At 42.4% G+C, this 21,782-nt stretch overlaps 1 protein-coding gene across 1 annotated transcript in view; it reads right to left on the reverse strand.

Annotated features, from left to right (window-relative positions):
- The window catches only part of SLC2A12 (solute carrier family 2 member 12), a 63,992-nt gene that overhangs the window by 34,519 nt on the left and 7,691 nt on the right, over nt 1-21,782 (reverse strand). The window contains exon 2 of the mRNA XM_024248706.3: nt 5,264-6,604. Within this exon, the coding sequence (XP_024104474.1) occupies nt 5,264-6,604 (1,341 nt within the window). The remainder of the gene's footprint in view (nt 1-5,263; nt 6,605-21,782) is intronic.

Consider the following 21,782-nt stretch of genomic DNA (forward strand, 5'->3'; position numbering starts at 1 on the left):
CACAGGTTTGCAACACCTGTGCTATTCCCTATTAAACTCTTTGCTTCGGAGAGTTGGTCACTCATTTTAGGTTGACAGTGGTCTGGAGGATGGATGGGTGTGAGAAGGGCCTGGAATAGACAAAGACTTCTGGAAGGGTATCCCAGTAATCTGACAACGAGATGATAAGAGGTAGCATAGGATGGCAGATATAGGAAGGAAACCATAAAAGCAAGAGCCATTGTGATGATTGACTGAACTGAGAAAAAGCCCCAGAGCATCGCTCCGAGTGGCAGGAAGAGTGACTGCCCTCTGGAAAGGGAATGGAAGTGGTAAAGAACCCTGGTACAAAAGGAAAAGGAATTCAGCTTTGGGGTTGTTGTGTTTGGCTGACAGTAAAGCATCGAGGGGGAAAAGTTTAGTACTCATTGGGAAAAAAGGAACTAGATATCATGTGAGACGATGGAACTGGAGATAAGAGAGAGTCATCAGCTCAAGGGAGATAATTAACGTTCCTGAGAAACAAGCATGATAGCCTTTATAATGCATTAGCAAATGTGTTTTTCAGTTTTATAGCTAAAGAAACAGAAGGCCAGGAGACCTTAATGAAATGACCTCACCTCTTGTTTTAGATGGAATGGAAGCTAGTCATATATTTGAATAATTAACATTTTGATTTTTTAAGTCTATCACAGCAATGGACTGAATTTAGGGCCCTTGACCTTTTGAAATTTTTCCCCCATAGTCACGTGTATTCTCTCTTAGGCCAGAGTCTGTTACTGTGATGATTTTGTGCTGTGTTGCTTAGCTAAGCTAGAAGGACATTTCCCAGAATTCCCTTCCCCTGGGTAGCTCTGGATTAGGGTTGGAAAGAAGAGAAATCTGCATGATTTGGAAGGCCAAAGTGACCCCACAGTGCTGCGCTTCAGGCATTGGTGCCAGGCCCTAGCCACCACCGCAGCTCATGCACCCTGCTGCCGATCACTGGTTCCCCTTGTTGGAGTGAGGGCCCAGCGAGTTTGGCCAGATCTCCTGCTACAACTTCTCCAAGCACTAGACTGGGCTCTGGGAGAAGGCAGCAGTTTTTCTGCAGGTTGCCTGCCTCACTGGAGTGATGTGGCAAAAGACATACGTGCTGCAGTTTCCTCCCATGGATTCCAGTTTGTCTACTGGATTCAGTGAGTCGTCTCTGCTTCCCTCTGCTTTGAGTCCAGCTTTTCCTCCGGCCTGCCCTGCTGCCAAGCAGAAGCTTCAGAAGGCCACCACCAGATGCCAAGACCGCAGCCTTCCACACGCTTCTTCACCAGCTTCCCTCTGTGCCTTGATTAATAAATATTTCCTTTTTCCCCAATTGTCCCCTTCTAGACCTTTGTGTTCTCAGCTTCTCCTACAATTGTGTGATACCAAATCCCTATAGGAAATGATTTACCGTATCACTCACAGCCGTTCTAATTCCCTGCTGCAATTGCTCAGACTGCCTACTGATTACCCAGGCCCTACTATACCCAATCTCCCTTTAGTTTACTGCACTCGTGCATTTTTACTTATTTCCAAGGGACCATTAGTTCTTAGTAAATGATGATGAGATTTTTAAATGCATCTTAATATGCGTGAGATTTTTAAATGTATCTTATATAAATGGTCATCATGATAGACTAGAAACCAGAATTAAATAATGTAGAGAAAAACTATAGACTTCAGGTGTCTGACCCTGGGCACCTCCACAACACCCAGAACTACCCAACTCCAGCTATTAAGTAAGAGAGAAAGAAACTTCTAACTTGTTTAAGCCATTGTTATTTTGGTCCTTGTTACATCTGCTGAGCTTGAATTCTACATTCAACATTTTCTTAATACGTTCAGTTATGCAAGTAAATGCACAGCAAAAACGCTCTTCTTGTTATTACCCTTCTTCTCTTTCATCCTATAACTCAGCCTTATAAAAAGTACATGTTCACTTACTTAGCAGAGCTTCAGAAAAGCAGAGACTATTTCTCTATTTTGCAAAAATGCACAATGGTCCTTTAGTATCCTGATGGATGGACAATGGTACACTATTTTTATTCATTCTTCCTTCTAGTGGACTTTCAAGGAGAAGAATGAACTAAAAATAATTAACATTTACCCTTAAGACCAACACAAGATTGCCTATTCCTGTCTTAGACTTGAGATTAATGTTGAATTTCAGAAGATAAAACATGTTTTCATTTATTTCAGCAAGTCACTTAATTTCTCTGAGACTCAGTATCTTCATTTGTAAAATGCAGTGAATATTCTTTCTTCTCAGGCTTGTTTTGAAGGTAAAATGAAGTACTCCAAAGTATGTAAAAACTGCCTAGCACAGTATTTGACATACTAGGTGTCAATAAATATTAGTGGAATCTAAAGCTTAAACCACATTTTAAAAGAACTAGCATAGAATGTTATTGAAAGACAAACAGCCGCCAGAATGTTTTCTTTTTTGTTGTTTTGTTTTCTTTTTTTGGAGACAGGGTCTCACTCAGTCGCCTAGGCTGGAGTGCAATGCTCACTGCAACCTCTGCCTCCCAGGTTCAAGAGATTCTCCTGCCTCAGCCTCCTGGGTAGCTGCGATTACAACTATGCGCCACAATGCCTAGCTGTTTTTTTGTATTTTTAGTAGAGACGGGGTTTTCACCATGTTGGCCAGGCTGGTCTTGAACTCCTGACTTCAAGTAATCCACCAGCCTCGGCCTCCCAAAGTGTTGGGATTACAGGCATGAGCCACTACTCCCAGCCTCCAGTAATTTTTTTCTAAAATCAAATCTGGTTTTCTGAAAAGGAGAACTCTTGCTCTAATACAATAAGGTATCAAATGATGTGTTAGAGACTGGAAGATTTGCTGCATTTTTCAAAATTACCCCAAAACTAAAGGGAGATGGGTAGCATGAGATTGAAAGGACTCTAGCCATGAGTAGGTTGGTTCAGGAGGCCTAAGATCAATGTCTCTCATATTATGATATGTGCCATGACATATACCCTTTCAACCTGAGAGGTTTTCTGAATTAGAAAGAAGAGGGTATCCCTTTCTTTTTTTGTGGCTTTTTCTTAGACTCGTAGCTAATCTTGACATTTCAAAAAATTGGACCAAGAAAATTGATGTACAAAGGAAATACTTTTAGTTTTATGTTGAATATACAAGAAGAACAAGAGATGCTAGCAGAAGAAACCAATGGAACAATAACTACCACCTGAAGTTTATCAAATGAGCAAAGCTTATTGTACTTGTTAACATAGAGAAGTTTCATACCCAAATCTAAGGTGTTCCTTGGTACAAGACTGCACCTATATCTTGTCCTTCTGCTTTGAAGAGTTTCTTGAAATAAAAATGTAATAAAAATAAAATAAAGAAAATAATAAAAATGAAAATAAGATGTTAGCTCAAATTTCATTAGCTTAAAGTATCATAGTAGCCATATAAGTATCTCATAGGTACACACTCAAGATAATTGAATCCCAAAATAATGGTAGAAATCTGTTTCCAGGAAACTGTTCATTAATGGTAATTATCATTTTTAAGTCTTAAAAAGCAGGTTTAAGGTTCAGGAGCAAGTCTGAGTCATCAGAGGCTGGTGGTATTGTAATGTTTACTCTATCTGCCCAAGCAGTCTTATAGCGGGAAATATGTCTACTCACAGTGCAGAAGAAGGGCCATGTCTTGGTCTTCCATGTCTTGGACCATGACCCAATCTTGCCACAGCTGTTTAGACCTGAACTTCCACCTCTGACTTGGCACAGCAAAGAGCAGCATCAATCAGATTTCACCCAACCCTTCTCTCTCTCTTTGGAACTTGCATAAATCAATATCTAGAAACTGAGTGCCCTTAGAAGTGGAATTAGAAGCTGAAAAATGAGGAGGTGGAGTTAGAACAGGAGAGGACATATCAGCCATGTGCAAGTCTAGTTATTAATTGAGATTAAGCAGGTCAAACCTGATGATTGCTGACCAGAAGGAGGCAGATACAGAGAGTATAGCTCAGTCCCTTCACCTACAATTTCCCTGAAGATAGGGACAGTGTCTGTCTTGTTCATTATCCTTTCCCCAATATTTAGCATAGTTCTTGGTTATGAAAAAAATTCATCACTCAATACATATTGCTTGAATGAATAGTTAATGAGTTAGCAGTGGATGACTAAAGCAAGCCCCTACCTGGCCTTCTTTCCAGAAACGCTGTCCAGTACCTGGAACCAGAGCCCTACATCTCCCCATGAAATTCTTTCTTCAGCATAGCCTATACCTTCTTATTGGCCTGAACCTCCAATGCTTCCTGTTATTTGGGCCAATTTGCTTGCCTCCTTGATCCTTGTCAACAAGTTTCAAAACGAACTTTGTGATAGAGAGGGAGAGACTTAGAAAGAAAGAGAAAGGAAGGAGAGGAATAAAAGAGAAAGAGAGAGAGAGGAATGGGGTAGGAGGTGGGGTAATAGACGCTACCTTTAAGCTTTTAAGTCCTCCTTTTTTTTCTAGTGAGGTGTACAAAAGACCCTTCACAGCCTCCCTACAGAGACATTCAGGCTTTAGATGTAAGGCTAATAGACAAGAAAACTACAACAAACAGCCTATTCTAGTAAATCCATCTCTAAAAGAGTTTGCCCAAGACAGGTGTTTATACTTTGTCATTAGAGCAGACTAGTTACATAAAATAAAACCTCATAGCTATGTCCTTGTAAATTGTTTGTATTATGTTGAATGATAGCAACTAGACTTTCAAGCTTCTGTTTAATGGACAAGAGTAAAGTGCCACGCGAGGCTATTTTAGTGAATAAGATGTACTCAAAAAAAATAATAATAATACATCCTCCTTCTCAGATCGTAATGTCCTCCTTCTTTACTATCACTGGAATGCATCCACTATTGTGTCTTTAAGAAAATCTAAACCCTTGATTTTTTTCCTTCTACATAGGAAGAAACTCAGAGATGATATAGAGGAAAATGTTACCCCATTTTATGAAAGCAAATTTTGCTTTCATAAAGCAATGTAATTCCCTTGGGCAATAAATATCTTTCCAGGACTGGTTCATCCTCAATTAATGGGAATTAAAGTATCCTCATGTGACAGATAATGGGAAACTTATCTTTCAGTTGAATACTAGCCCTGTACTTTTCAGAAGACGATATAAGCCAAGCATACTTTCTGCATTAGAAGGAACATCAGATGACCAATGTTATCCTTGTCTTCCTTCTAGCACTTATATGCTTGAGCTACTATAGCAGTAGGATGCTCTGACTGGTCAAAAGCAATACATTAAAGAATAAAGTACTTACTTGGTCCTAGACCAATTGAAAAAGCAGCAACATAAACAAGCAAGCTGGCTAAGGACAGCCATTTCAAAAAAGCTGGGACGTCCCCAGGGTCTGTGACTATCTGGTATTCAGTGTGGCTTAATCCAGCATTTAGCAAGGATGCTGAGGTTGTCTCCCCTCTCTTATCCACATCATTTCTCAGGGGCATGAGTGAGCTTCTGCTATGGGAAGAAATCCCTTTAAAGTGGTCTCTGAGAGTATTGTTGTTGGCTGACAGGTTTCCTGGTCCATAAATCACAGACTCATCCAAGGACTGGTTGATAGAATTGTGGCTTCTGCAGATATTGGTGAAGTTCATGTGGATGTTGAGATTTACGATGCCCATGGTCACCAACGAAGCTGCCATCACAGAGGAGCCAATGCAGAGGAATGTTTTGCTGCCGACATGGTCTACAAGAAGAGTGGCAGGGATGGTGCTAATGACCTTGACGACTCCAACCCCAGTGGAGGCAAGGCTAGCTGCCTCATTGCTTTGAAATCCAACTGACTTCAAAACAGTTGATGCATAGAACAGTATGTTTGGCTGGCCAGTGATTTGTACAAAAAATACCAGTGTTAGTCCTATCATTATTCGGGTCCGCATGTTGTCTTTTGAACGAAACAGATCCCAAAAACTATACTGATATTCATCTTTCAGGGAGGATTTGATCACAGTGAGTTCCTCAGTTGTATCTGAGAGTGCTCTTAACCTTCCAAGAACCTTGCTAGCAGCTCCCTCTTGTCCCTTCATCACCAGAAACCGAGGGCTTGGAGGAAGAAAATACATTGCAATTGCTTGCAAAACTCCCAAGGGAATCACAAGACCAAACATGTACTTCCAGCCATGGAAAACATTGGCAAATGCGTAATTTGAAATATAGGCAGAAAGAATGCCAATGACAATCATCAGCTCATTCAGTGACACAAGAAGGCCTCTTCTGTGTTGAGGAGCAATCTCTGCGATGTAAACACAAGTGGCAATGGAAGAGAGGGAGATGGAGACCCCTATGGCAATGCGTCCCACTATAAGAACCGTGTAGGATAAACTGAGGATCAAGACTAAGCTTCCGAGTCCAAGCAGGCAGGATGACAAGACGATTGCTGTCCTTCTTCCATACCTGTCTATCAGGACCCCTCCGGTGAGTGAGGCAAGGAGGGCTCCAATGACGAGGGAGCTCACAACCATTTCCTGCTCATGGCAGCTCAGGGCTAATAAGGTTTTGATCTGAAGAAGAGCCCCAGAGATGATCCCAAGTTCATAACCCACCAGGAGGCCACTGACAGCGGCAGTGACAGATGACAGGAAGGTAAACATGCCGCAGCCTGCAAGCAGAGAGAAGAGACAGGGAGGTCAGTTCTCAGTTGAGATTTTAAACATTTTGTATTTGAGCGGAGATTTAACCTTGTAGAAGTCTTTCATAGCACTGGGTTTAAACACACACACAATTATGATAAAATAATACACTAACCAAAAAATGATTTGATATAGAAGAAGAAATCATTTTTCTTTCTTTTTTGGGAGGAGAGGCATGGAGACATGTAGGAAGTCCAGTTTCCTTCTATTTATGATGTTCATGTTTTTGGTTTAGATCAGACAGTGATGTTGAGATAAGCAGATGACACATGATGAAGACTGAACAAACAAGAATATCATTTGGTTCATTCCTTGGCAGTGCATCAGAAATTCAAAGAGCCTGACTCTTTGGTTCCATTCCAGTTCTCTAAAGGCAAATCTTTGAGGGCAGGAGAGAGAGGATATGAGCCTCTAGAAGTGCTACAGGCTCCTTGCTGGATAGCCTGGGTCAAAATGAAAGACAGCCTCCAGGAAACTTGCCCTCTTATCTCCTGGGCCACAATCGTGCTGCAAATGGCCTCTGCTGAACACATGATGGTGTTGGGGCAGAGGGTGGAGGTGGGAGTGGGCAGTGTGTGAATGCCTTAACAAAGTCAAGGTTTTGCTAAACAGAAGGAAGGGAGAAATGTATGTAGTGTAAGGAACCAGCAATACCCCTTACTCATTCTGAGTAAGGAGAAAGGGGGATGGAACACAGGCAGAACAAGGAGACTTTACCTTTATATTGTTCTTTTGTTAATGTTCAAATCCAAGGAAAAATGTCAAAAAGTTAATAACTCTTAATTTTTGGTGGTAGGAGCACAGATGTTTGTTATGTGTTTGCAACTTGTCAAAATAGAAACAAAACAAAACAAAAAAGCAACAGAGGGAAGAGTATTTCAGGCCCAGGAGAAAGTAATTTCCAAGGCCTTAGGACAGGAAAGTTCTCATTATGTTTTAGGAACTGTCAAATGGCCAGCATATAACTTGTGGGGCACATCGTGAGCCTGGAGTGGTAGGATGGAAAGGGCTTAAAATGAATTTGGGTAAGTACAGAGGGGGCACTTCAAGTAGGGCCTTGTCGGTCACAATGATGACTTTTCTTTGTGTTCCAAGTATAATGGAGCCAACACCCATTGAGAGGTGTAGAGGGCATTGACACTATCGTTTTCTTATTTATAAAGTCCACCTTCGCTGCTATGTAGAGATTAGTTCTTCAAAAGGCAAGACTGGCAAGACTGGTAGCAGGGAGGAGTTTGTTGCCTTGGTTTGGACAAGAGATAATGATAGCTTAGACTCGGGTGTTAAGAGTGGAACTGGAGATAAGTAGGCAGATTCAAGACTTATTTTGGAGCTAAAAACCACTACACTTGTTCAGGGCTGGGTGTGGTGGCTCATGCCTGCAATCTCAGCACTTTGGGAGGCTGAGGTGGGTGGATCTCCTGAGGTCAGGTGTTCAAGACCAGCCTGGCCAACATGGCAAAACCCCATCTCTATTAAAAGTACAAAAATAGCTGGGCGTGATGGTGCATGCCTGTAGTCCCAGCTACTCAGGAGGCTGAGGCAGGAGAATCACTTGAACCCAGGGGGCAGAGGTTGCAGTGAGCTGAGATCATGCCACTGCACTCCACCCTGGGCAACAGAGCAAGACTCCATCTCACAAAAAAACAAAAAACAGAAAACAAACAAAAAAAAATTACACTTGTTCAAGAATTGGAGATGGAGGGTAAGAAATGGGTCAGAACCCAGGATGGCTCTGTGGCTTGAGCAGGTGGGTGGGTGATTTTACAATATTCCATATACTCAATACAGTACTATATGGGGCCAACACCCACTGAGAGATGTAGAGGGCATTGTACTATATACTGTGTAGTGCAACATACCAACATAGGGAAGATTAGGAATAGAACTGGTTGTGAGTGGTGATAAGAGGAGGGGCAAAAATCAAAAGTTTCATTTTGGACTTAGTAAAATGGTTTACTTATTTTACCTGTGAGACATTCAGGTAAAAATGTTAAGTAGGGGATTCGGTATACAGATTTGGAGCTTAAAGATGGGTCAAGCCTGGACATATGTATTTGGAAGCCAGCAGCACACATTTGGTATTTAAAGCCACGGGAATGGGTGAGATCACTTAGGAAGATAAAATAGGGGAAAAGGAAAAGCAGGATCAAGACTGGGACCTAGGCAATGCCAATATTTAGAAGAGTAGTGCCGGCAAAGGAGATGGAGAAGAATCAGAACTGAGGTGTAAGTCAAATGTTAGAAATGTGATTGCACACACAGTTTTCATAGGCTGAGCTAAGGCTGCCTTTTTGGGGTTGGGGGAGGGTATAGTTAAAAATGCTATTCAGCTCTAGTGAAATAAGCAGCTCAAATAAAGGTGATCCAAAGCTCTATCACAAATACTCGAGGTATTTTCCATCTCCAGGATCCTGGTAGGATATGGGAATTGGCATCCCCAAAAATAAGGGGAAAAAACACTGAATATTTAGATGGAGGAGCAAATAAAGGTGCAATAATCCACAAGAAATAAAGCAAATTTATGAGCATTTTGAACAAAACCCAGTAAATTGAAATTAAATCAGCAATTTATCTAGCTAATCAGAAAACAGAATATTTGGCACTGTTACATGGCAGGCACTTACCTGGGCACAGGGAGAAATACACATATATATATATATATATATATATATATATATATATATATATTTGTTCTGCTTCACTGCTATATATATATATATAGCATATATACCAACATGGAGTTATATGCTACAGAATTTAGCTATGGTCTCAGTTGTCTGAATTTTAATATTTTCCCTATTATATGCTTTAAGGGACACTGCCCCAAACTAGCTTTCCCACTTCCTTTACTACAGATACTTAGGACTACTGTTTGATCCTTAGCCTGTCCATTCGGGGTTTTGAATTCTAATTCACTGTATAAGGCTAGTCCTTAGTGCTTCTGAGGTTGTGGCTCTGATACCACATTCGTTCTGTTTCACTGCTATATATATATATATTTTTTATATAATTTATATTTATATATAAATATATATTTATATAATATGTTACATATATTATATATATTAATAACTTAATTTTTGGTGGTAGGAACACAGATGTTTGTTATATGTTTGCAACTTGTCAAAATAGAAACAAAACAAAACAAAAAAGTAGCAGAGGGAAGAGTATTTCAGGCCCAGGAGAAAGTAATTTCCAAGGCCTTAGGACAGGAAAGTTCTCATTATGTTTTAGGAACTGTCAGATGGCCAGCATATAACATGTGGGGCACATCGTGAGCCTGGAGAGGTAGGAAAGAAAGGGCTTAAAGTGAATTTGGGTAAGTACAGAGGGGGCACTTCAAGTAGGGCCTTGTCGGTCACAGTGATGACTTTTCATTGTGTTCCAAGTATAATGGGGCCAAAAAACTTAACATTCTGATGATATCTTTATTACCTATTATTTATTAATTTTATGTGCTGTTTGACTTTTCTGGCATGCAAAATGACTTTAAAGTACTCTCTTGTAGGTTCATTCATGTCCACAGTTTCCATATTCTTTTTCCTATGTGATCTTAAAATCCTCAACAATGAATTCCTCTACCACAAGGAGAATTAGGTCAAATCTTCACATTTGGATAAGAATATTGTATTATTCTTATCTCTACTTGTCATTGTTCATTTTATCTATGTTTGCTGTGTTGATTAGTGTATGTGTTTTGGCAGTTGAGGACTGGTCTCTGATATTCTGATTGGAGAAATAAGTGAATTTGGAGAATGGACCACCTGGGAGGCCAGACTGAGTGAAGGACCTGGGAAGGGCATGTGGTGTGACAGAGGGGACCTGGGGCTGCGGAGTTAAGGACACAGGGAAATCAATGCCGTAACTGCTTTAATAGCAGAAGATTGTCCTTGCCACCCTGTACTTCTCCTCTTCCTTTCTTGTTTTCCTCTTTCATGAGATGGAAAATACTGTGTCCCTACAATAAGAAAGATGCCTTGAGATGCAAGAGTCCCTTCCTTTTGTGCTCCATTATCTTACCTTAGAGAGCCTGAAGTGGTTTGCTAAGTGCTAGCTTCTCTGTCTGGAGGAAAGAGCTCCTGACAGAAGAGGGACCCAACCTCTTCTGCTGCTTTCTGGACTTAGATCATTTGCCTGGTTTCTCGGGCCAGGACTCATAGCAGACTGACAAACGGGAATATGTGCAAAGGGTCTGGAAGCCATCCCAGTTTGTCAACGTTCCCCTTGAAACCCCTGGAGTATAATTCTTCAGAGACATTAAGGAATTATTTTTATATGAATCATAAAAACCTTTTACAATTTTCTATATGATAACATATATCTCTTTCTTGCTATCCATCTTTCTATCTTCCTGTCTCTGGGCAATTTGCCTTTAAGAGATTAAAACCTTGTACAAGATCATTCTAGAACCCTAGTCCCACATGGAGGGCTTACCAACATGGAGTTATATGTTACAGAATTTAGCTGTGGTCTCAGTTGTCTGAATTTTAATATCTTCCCTATTATATGCTTTAAGGAATACTGCCCCAAACTGGCTTTTCCCCTTCCCTTACTACTGATACTTAGGACTGCCATTTGATCCTCAGCCTCTCCATTTGGGGTTTTGAATTCTAATTCACTGTATAAGGCTAGTCCTTAGTGCTTCTGAGATTGTGGCTCTGATACTTCAAGACTTCCATCACAGGAAGTTTTCCTGGTGCTACTTTAAAAAGAGAGGCATAAGGAGTGGGTTTTTCCTGTGTGTTGGTTAGCCATGACAAGAGCAAGATGCTATCCTTGGATGCTGGAAAGTAGAGATACATTTTTCTAAGAAATCTGGCAGTGAACAGGAAGCAAGAGATCAGAATGTGGGTTGAAGCACTGGCAGGAAGCTGGGGTTTGTGTTGGTCTACACACAGAGGTGAGAGTTTGGGCAGCCACGTGGACTGAGAAGTTGCCAGTGCTGAAGGACAGAGTAAGATGAAGATTCACAATTAGCGCTTTTCCAAAAAATACCCAGCCTTCAAGTCAGTCTGCCTTTAATAATGATGAAGCAGAGCATTCCCAGCCATTTTACTCATGGCTTTGCTTCACAGGGGCCCTTCCTTTACACCCCAGTTCTCCCAAAAATTGCCATAGGGAATTCATTGCTTTCTGTGGACATCACAGAAGTGGAAACTACCTGGAGACTTGTAAGTGGTACCCACAGGCGGTTTGGTTATGCCTATCCTGTCTTCTTCCTGCTGTTGGGGCTCGGAACAAGATACCCCAAAGTATGACACATTGGTGTGCTGAGTACTTTGAACTAGACAAAGGAACATAGGAAAGGCTGCTGGCTGCCTGACAAAAAAACAAAAAAACACACAAAAAAACCCACAAAAAACCTGTGTGTGCATGCTTTTCAGCTGGCTGTAGGATTTCGGCCAGAAACAAGGTCTTTCTGACCCTCTCCCATTTTCCCCTGAAGCAAGTCATGGAAAACAGAATTCCTTTCCCCAAGGTGGGTCACACAAACCAGAACCACTCTGCCCCAAAGCAAATCATAAAACCTGGAAAGGTCACTCTCTCCCTTTTCCCTTGAAAACCTTATTTCATGGGAGTCCTGCCCTCTGCCCAGGAGGAAGAAATGCCACACAGTGAGGCCCAAAAGAATCTGGACAGGCCTTGCTGGGTTTCTGTTTCAGTTTATTACTATTAACTCATACCCTTCTGTTCAATCACATTTCTACACGCCCATCCTTTCTTCATCAAACTGAAGCATAAAATCAGACATTTTTCCCTGAGTCTTTAGATCTTCATTTTGAAAGCCTCCAGTGTCACATCAAACTTTGATTAACTAAATTGTTACGCTTTTCTCTTGTCACTCTGTCTCCTGTGATAGGAGTGTTAGCTGTGACCCTTGATGAGGGAGGAAAGGCATCGCACCTTTCTCTGTCCACATGGCTTTGCTAGAAGTGCAGCAGCAGCAGTAGGAGGAAGATCTCCAGTTTGCCTTTTGATGCAATGACAATTCTTTATTAAGGTGATAAAGTAAAACTGTTCCTATCAAAGCTGTGATTCAATCAAGCAGCTTTATGCAAACAGGTGCTGAGACCCGCAGCGCAAGAGCACCAAGGGCTTCACGAGACTGCAGCGCCAGCCACCACCACAATAGCTGCATTGTCTGCTGGTCACAGTGAGTCAGATGAAACCACAACTGTAGCTGGCACTCAACACGAAACAATCCATTTTTCACAATATTTGAGTTTCTGCCTGCTTTCTTCTTCTCTTTCTTCCCCATACGCCTTTTATTGCATATGGACATAATGGGCACGCAATAAACACTTGCCAGCTGACTAAATCCTACAGCCAGCTGAAAAGCATGCACACACAGGTGTTTTCTTTTTTCTTTTTTTGGCAGGCTGCCAGGTAATTATATAGCTTGACCAACTGTGAATACCTCACAAATTTAAAAGACCCCTCCCCCACCTCCACTTCATATTTTGTTCAAGAAAAACTTGCAATTGTCCAAAAATGGCCTTGTGGCTATGGCCCGCCCTTCCTCTGCTCTTTCTCCCTGAACGCCGTTGATCCCAACTCATCTTTCAATAGTCATCTCTAGTACCACCTCACTTCTGAAGCCCACTCCTCAGTCCTCAGTGTTATCTTGCCCCCAGCCCATGTGGGCCCTCTATGCACAGAATGTGTGTTCAGAGTCCATCTCATTTTAAGGCACTCTTTGATTGACCTGTTTGTCTTCACTACTAGACTGGAAGTTCCTTGAAGGCAAGAACCCTGCCTTTCTGAGACCTGTCCTTTCACCCCTAGCCTTCTGGCACAAAGTAAATACTCAATGTTTGTCGAGTGAATGAATGAATGAATGAAAACAACCCTCCAGAATACTGATCCTTACACCTCTACTCCTTACAATTGTATCAACAGACTATGGTTAATCTGTAGTGTTATATAATGGTTAGCATCTAGAACTTTATCTTCATATAAATATTTAGCAACTGAATAGCAATCCATTAGCATGTCTATGAAGGTTTTAGCACTATGTTTAGCTAGCTGATATAGCACCATTTCAGGGACCATAAAGTGTTTTATTGTCACAACTATATTTATATTTTATTAAACTTCAGCCCTATGCATGGAATTGTTCTCTAGTTGTTCAGACAGAGTATTTAGCAGCCCCGTTTCAGTGGACCAGGTCTTCAGGGTCCATAACATTCTCCAGGCACCAACTCTCCAGCCCATCTACACCACTAGCTGTTTCCAGAATCTTCTGTGTTCTTTCCCAGGTTTGTGCTGAGACTCAGGCTATTCCCCTCATCGCAGGGTCCTTCGCCTTCCTTCACAGCCCAGGGAAACTCGATTCAATTTTTTTTCTTTTTTTTTGAGAAGAAGTGTCTGTCACTCTGTCACCCATGCTGGAGTGTAGTGGCGCAATTTTGGCTCACTGCAACCTCTGCCTCCCAGGTTCAAGCGATTCTCCTGCCTTGGCCTCCCCCTATTCATTTTTAAAGGGCCAGCTCCAATATCCCCTCCTCCATAGGCTTACCCTCTTGGGTTAGCTTTTTTTGCTTTTGTTTTTTTTTTTTTTTTTAGACGGAGTCTGGCTCTGTCACCAGGCTGGAGTGCAGTGGCGTGATCTCGGCTCACTCTCCACTTCCCAGGTTCAAGCAATTCTCCTGCCTCAGCCTCCGGAGTAGCTGGGACTATAGGCGTGCACCACCACACCCGGGTAATTTTTGTATTTTTAGTAGAGATGGGATTTCGCCATGTTGGCCTGGATGGTGTTGATCTCCTGACCCCGTGATCTGCCTGTCTCGGCATCCCAAAGTGCTGGGATTACAGGCGTGAGCCACTGCACCTGCCCAGGTTAGCTTTAATCTCCCTTCTGTCTCTTGCCTTTACGTCCAAGGTTTTACAGCACCCTGGATTATATTTCACTAGGTTTGTATCCTGCCTTAGACTGGGAGCATGTTGGGAGCAGGAGGGTCTGTATCACGGGGGCCAGTGCTCAGTAGAGGTTACAGGATGCCCCAGGAAGGAGATGCAGGAGCTTAGCAGAAGGCTCACCTCCTATAACCTCCCAGAGGGCATTTCCCAGGGAGAGTTCTGGTGTGGTGTTTCCAGCCCACCAAATGTCCAACATGCTGTTCCTTGGCATTGGACCCTGCATGGCCACCCCTGTAGTGACAAATACTGGGTAAAAGGCTTATCTAGTCACTATCTCCCACCCCCCGCACCCTGATCCTCTCCTCAGCACACAGTGAAACTCTGACAAAAAGGAACTTTGGCCTCTCTCAACATCTATTATTATTTGAATTTTCTACAGAAAAAATATAGAAATGTTGCGATCTTTCTTTGTTAGTTTTCCAACCCCAGGTTTGATTTAGTAGCAATTTCACAGACATCCTTTCCCGAAACTAATATTCTTCCACTCCTATTGGCTGAGGAGGTATTAAGAGGAGACACTGTTTAAATCTGCATGTTAGTACTCCCCTGTGCTTTGATTTGTGGTTCACTTTTTCTGCCTGATTATGTGCATTACTTTCATTCTTTTTCTTTCTGCTTTTTTTTTTTTTTTGTGAGATGGAGTCTCTCTCTGGTGCCCAGGCTGGAGTGTAGTGGTGCGATCTCGGCTCACTGCAACCTCTGCTTCCCAGGTTCAAGTGATTCTCCTTTCTCAGCCACCCGAATATCTGGGATTACAGGTGTGGGCCACCACGCCCCCTATTTTTGTATTTTTAGTGGAGACAGGGCTTCACCATGTTGGCAAGGCTGATCTTGCACACCTGGCCTCAAGTGATCCACCCACTTCAGCCTCCCAAAGTGCTGGGACGTGAGCCACCGCACCTGGGTTCTTTCTGCTCTTCCTTTTATCCTTTCTTCCTTTCTTTCTTTCTTTCTTTTTTTTTTTTTTTTGGACAGATTCTCGCTCTTTCACCCGGGCTGGAGTGCAGTGGCACAATCTCAGCTCACTGCAACCTCTGTCCCTGGGTTCAAGCGATTCTCCTGCCTCAGCCTTCTGAGTAGCTGGGATTACAGGCGCCTATCACCACGCCTGGCTAATTTTTATACTTTTAGTAGAGACAAGGTTTCACCATGTTGGCCAGGCTGGTATTGGACTCCTGACCTCAGGTGATCCACCCACCTCGGCCTCCCAAAGTGCTGGGATTACAGGCTTGGGCTATCGCACCCAGCCTCCTTTCTTCCTTTCTTCCATTCAAAACTTTCACCAGGATAAGTCTGGTGCATTTTCTTCTAAATTTTTCTGCTACTTGTTGAGTTCTTTTTCCATTCAGAAAAGATTTCCTCTAGTATTTTTGTCCTATTTGTTTAGACACAGTTATTTATATGTTAGTTTAATATATTCATTTCCTCTTTCATCTCTATCTTCTCATCCTTTTTATCTGCATCCTAGAAGAACTTCTCATATTCATCCTCCACATCACAGATTTCAGATGATGATTCTGCTGTTGCAGTTTCATTCCCTTCCACTCTACACGTCATTGATCTATTTGCATCTCAGTTCTCAGCAAGCTCTATCTTCACCTCAGTTTATTCTTATCATCAGATGTGGTTTACATCTTTTGCCACAGAGTCTATCTTAAAAAATTATATTGAGAACAGAAATCAGATGCTTTCCATAATTTATTTATGTTTCCTGTAAATAGAAATCTTAGAATGCATCCTTTTCCTCTGTATTTGAAACATACTTGCCAATAACCAGATTTGCAGCATCGTTTCACCTAGCCCCTAAATCAGTTATGATATATAGTTTTTTTTTCATCACAATTGATGTCCCATTCCAAGACCGTGATATTGTTTTAATGTATATTCCCACCAACTCTCATATTGAATTCTAATCCCGAATGTTGGAGGTGGGGCCTGGTGGGAAGTGTTTGGGTCATGGGGGCCCTTATGAATGGCTTGGGCCATCTGCTTGGTGATAAGTGAGTTCTGACTCTGAGTTCAGATAAGATCTGGTGGTTTAAAAGTGTGTGGCCCCTCTCCCTCCACCCCACGCTCTCTCTCTCACTCCTGTTTTCACAATGTGATGTACCTGCTCCCCCTTTGACTTCTGCCATGATTGGAGGCTTCTTGAGGCCTCCCCAGAAGCAGATGTCACTATGCTTCCTGAATAACCTGCAGAAAGGTAAGCCAGTAAAGCCTCTTTTTAAAAAATAAATTACCCAATCTCAGGTTGTTTTTTTTGTTTTTTGTTTTGTTTTGTTTTGTTTTTTGAGACAGGGTCTCACTCTGTCACCCAGGCTGGAGTGCAGTGGTGCAATTTCAGCTCACTGCAACCTCCACACCTCCCAGGCTCAAGTGATCCTCCCACCTCAGCCTCCCGAGTAGCTGAGACTACAGGTGCATGCCACCACACCCGGCCAATTTTTGTATTTTTGATAGAGATGGGGTTTCATCATGTTGCCCAGGCTGGTCTCGAACTTCGGAGCTCAAGTGATCCTCCCATCTCAGCCTCCCAAAGTGCTGGGATTACAGGTATGAGCCACCATGCCAGGCCTCAGGTATTTTTTTATAGCAATGCAAGAACAGCCTAACACAGACTGCAAGAACCCCAAGCCCTGAAAAACAGAAGCTTACATCATAGTGGCATTTATTGCTTAATTAACTAAAAGACCAAGTTGGGTTTGGTGTCTCCAAGGACTCAGACTGTACCCATCCTCCTGTTCCCGTTTCCTCAAAGGATTGTCTGTTGTCCCCTGGCTTGTCACCATATGTGCAAGGTGGCTGCCGCAGCTCCAGGAATTATGTTCCCTCACAACCACATCCATAGGCTGGAGACAATAGAAGGAGTCTTGGGACAAGGGTTTATCCTCCTGTGGCTCTCTCCTTTTATTAGGAGGAAAACTTTCAAGAAGCACCCTGGAAGACTTACTTAATATCTCATTGACCAGAACCAGTGGATGACTGGTCAAACTTGGCTGTGAGAGAGATTGACAAGTGTGTATCTGAATCTTTTAGTTACCCATGCAGGAAAAGTAGAAAATCAGAGGGGAGTTGGAATGACTGTGGTATATTCAGTGTCTGACACACCTTATTCTAGCCACCTGGTTGCGGTTAGAAACTCCTCTCAGGTCTTTTGCACTGGAGGTGCAATTGATGTGCACAGCTGCTAGCCAACTTTCTGATGTCTGTATATTATTTTTCTGGTGTGGTTCCATTGAACTGAGAAAATAACTTTTCAATTTTTTTTCTTCCACTTTTTGGTCCCCTGATTACCAATGAGGGAGATCATTCCTGGATTATTTAAAGCAGTCTGTAGTTCTTTACTTGTCAAAAACAGTGGGTGCAAAACAAACTTCTAGAGTGCATTGCTCCAGTGGCTGTGATAGGCTTTGTCCCTTCTTAACACGAGTTTCATATTTCAAAAGGCAGTGAGTCACTGTCTTGCCTATTCAGCCCAGAGTTGTTGAAATCATGGAAATTGGAGTCCCTGAAGAGACATAGAAAGAGAAATGACCAGGCACAGTGGCTCACACCTGTAATCCCAGTGCTTTGGGAGGCAAGGCAGGAGGATTACTTGTGGCCAGAAGTTAAAGGCTGCGGTAAGCTATGATTGTACCTCTGCCCTTCAGCCGGGGCAACAAAGCAAGTTGTGTCAAACAAACAAACAAACAAAACCAAAATAAACAAAAAAAAAAAAAAAAAGAGAGAGAGACAGAAAGAAAGGCAAGTGATAATGACAGGATGGGGGATGGGATTGGAAGAATCAAGTGTTAGGGCAAGAAATTCTGACCCTCAGAGAAAGCAGCTCTGAGGATCTGAGGAGCTCTTTCCCTTTCTTGCTTGGTGAAGGTTCCATCTCTGTCAAATGAGGATGCACAGCAGCAGTCTATGGGAATCCAACATTTTACGGCCCAGTCTTACACATTAGGCTCCCCATTTTATTTACTGTTAAATCCTAACTCATTGACAAATATTCGGGCTTTCAATGCTGTGGTGATTTTGCACTTCTGTCTGCATTTTTATGGAGATTTTCGATGCTAGATGGTAAAGAGGGAGGGAACCTGGAGAATAAACCCGCAGCTGTCTTTCCTAGAGTCCCCTGGCGTCTCCAGGAAGGGGATGCTCAATGTGTGTGAGCCTTGGTGAGCCATGGACATTTGAAAACCGACATCTCCAAAAGGATCCCCAGGCCACTGAAGATTATTTAATGTTGAAAAAACAGTAAAAGATGTATCTGTACTTCTCAATTTCAAATGTATATAAATGGGATGGAAAGTTGTTTTTTAAAAAATTCAATGTACTAGTGAGTACATAGCAACTTTCTCTCACTCTATATTTTCTAATCAATAAATATAAAACTGTGAAGACAATTTTGTGAGGATTTGAGGTTGTTTTTATATTTTAAAAGGAGTTCCTGTACTCAATAATGGTTGAGAATCACCAGTAGTGCTTTTTAAATTATTTAATTAGGGAAATGAAATGGGAAGAACATAAATTATATTGTGAAGGCTGTGGATGAAGGTCCTTTTAGGAAGAGCAATTTACTAAAATTAATACCTGAATGGCCACCTGAACATTAAGGGTTAAGTTCACCATTATCATGTTGATAATGGACAGATGGCCTATGGAAGAGAGGGAGAGGGAGAGAGAAAAGGCTAAAGTGCTCTATCGAATACAAAGGAGGGATTTTGATGAGAAAGAGAGTGAGACAGAGAAAGAGAAAGAGAGAATGAAAGGCTAAGAGAGCCCAGAAATAGAAAAAAAAAAGTAGAAGAAAAGGTCAGGACAAGTTGTCAAGTTGTGGGGAATGGGGAAAGGGAGAGACACCAAAGGCTCAGTATGACAAGAAGCCTGTGGGATTTTTTTAAAGTTGATTTACAAGAAACTCCTGGCTGGGTTAGGTGGCTCATACCTGTAATCCCAGCACTTTGGGAGGCTGAGGTGGGAGGACTGCTTGAGCCCAGGAGTCTGAGACCAGCCTGAGCAACATAGTAAGACTCTGTCTCTATTAAAAATACAAAAAATTAGCTAAGTGTGGTGGCATGCATCTGTAATCCCAGCTACTCGGGTGGCTGAGGCAGAAGAATTGCTTGAACCTAAAACATCAAGGCTGCAGTGAGCTGTGATTGTGCCACTAGACCCCAGCCTGGGCGACAGAGTAACACTCTGTCTCAAAACAAAACAAAACAAAACAAAAACCAAACACACGCACACACCCCAAAAAAGAAACTCCTTATGGTGGATTTGACAAGAGAATTTTCAGGATGGGCCTACCTAATATTCAATTGCACTACAGCCCTCTTCAAATTCTTAGTAAAAATCTACAAAGAGCTTATATGAATGGGTTTCGAGAATATGAAGGAAAGGGGGCTGCTGTCATCTAAGAATGGATTGGAGCAGGGATAAGAGAAAAGACCAGTTGCTGGAAGTGGAGGGCAAGGACCCAGAAAAAGCAGGAAGTTGGTGCAGGAGGTGATCAGAACCACGAAACTCCTGAAGTGCTCTGTGTGTGTTTGGGTGGGAGGCTGGTGGGGAGGAAGGAGGCATGTGGATTTAACCATATGGGGCCTGCAACTATTTTTATTTTAATATTAAAAGAATGGTGACCCCATAAAGCTGTAGAATTTGGAGACATGTAAATGAGGATTTCTAAAACTTCCTACTTCTGTCACCACTACCATCACTTTTAGAAATTTTCTTGATTTCTCAGGCCAGTTGCGGTGGCTCACGCCTGCAATCCCAGCACTTTGGGAGGCCGAGATGGGCAGATCACCAGGGCAAGAGATCGAGACCATCTGGCTAACATGGTGAAACCCCGTCTCTAGTAAAAATACAAAAATTAGCTGGGCATGGTGGCGTGCGCCTGTAGTCCCAGCTGCTTGGGAGGCTGAGGCAGAAGAATCGCTTGAAGCCGGGAGGCAGAGGTTGCAGTGAGCCGAGATCACACCACTGCACTCTAGCCTGGTGACAGAGCGAGACTCTGTCTCAAAAAAAAAAAAAGAAAAAGAAAAAAGAAAAGAAATTTTCTTGATGTCTCTAAATTAATATGATCTCCTTCCCAAGAATTCCTGCTTTCATGGTACTTAGTTCACAAAAGTTTTGGGACATCCTTTGTAAGCTAAGGAATCTGTGCCTGCTGCCAGCTTCAGATTCCTTTGTCATCCTCTTTCCCTGCTTTGAACTCTGTGCTCCCAGAATTTCGAAGTATTTGAAGCTCCCTGAATGTGCCATTCTCTCTTCTCCAAACATGTTCAAGCTATTTTCCCTCCTTAGAATGCTCTGTAAAACTACTGGCCTCAGTTACACATGCTCGACTCAACTTAGCCATCCTGTCTTCCAGGAGTCTTCAGGGACTGGCTGAACTTCCCCCTTTGCTATCATAGACATTACACATAATACATGTATAATATCAAGCCATCTCCTCCATCAAAGGATTCCTGATCCCTCATCGCTCTCCACTAATTGGCAATAAGCACCTGCACTGTGAGGACACCTTTCATTTCTCACCAGACTCCAGGGCCTGGCATCATATCTGCTTCCTACTATCCACTCAGTATTTGCTGAATGGTTATCTTGCAGTTATTTCGATTTTTATTTTTTTGATAAGTTGGTAAAACCTATAGACAAGAATAATCGGCTGGGCACAGTGACTTCACGCCTGTAATCCCAACACTTTGGGAGGCCGAGGTGGGTGGATCACTTGAGGTCAGGAGTTTGAGACCAGCCTGGCCAACATGATGAAACCCCATCTCTACTAAAAATACAAAAATTAGCAGGATGTGGTGGCAGGCATCTGTAATCCCAGCTACTTGGGAGGCTGAGGCAGGAGAATCGCTTGAATCCAGGAGGAGGAGGTTGCAGTGAGCAGAGATAGCGCCACTGCACTCCAGCCTGGACAACAAGAGTGAAACTCCGCCTTAAAAAAAAATAAATAAATAATAATGTCTTAGATACATTTTTTTTTAACCCTGAAGCATCCAGCACTGTGCCTCTCACGTAGTAGGTGCCCAATATGTATTTGCAGAAGTAAAATGCTCTTTAGTTCAGCAATCGCTTCTTTACTCATTGACTCCTTCAACAATTAAGCATGTACTATGTGTCAGCACTGTCTGGCAGGCAAGTTTCATCTGATGGTTATTGCGATCAGCCTTCGTGGTTGCTGGCAGCATCGTGTTGAGATGTTTCCTAGGTTACATCTGGATT

Source organism: Pongo abelii, chromosome 5 (assembly GCF_028885655.2).
Source record: "Pongo abelii isolate AG06213 chromosome 5, NHGRI_mPonAbe1-v2.0_pri, whole genome shotgun sequence".
In the NCBI taxonomy this organism is placed as follows: domain Eukaryota; kingdom Metazoa; phylum Chordata; class Mammalia; order Primates; family Hominidae; genus Pongo; species Pongo abelii.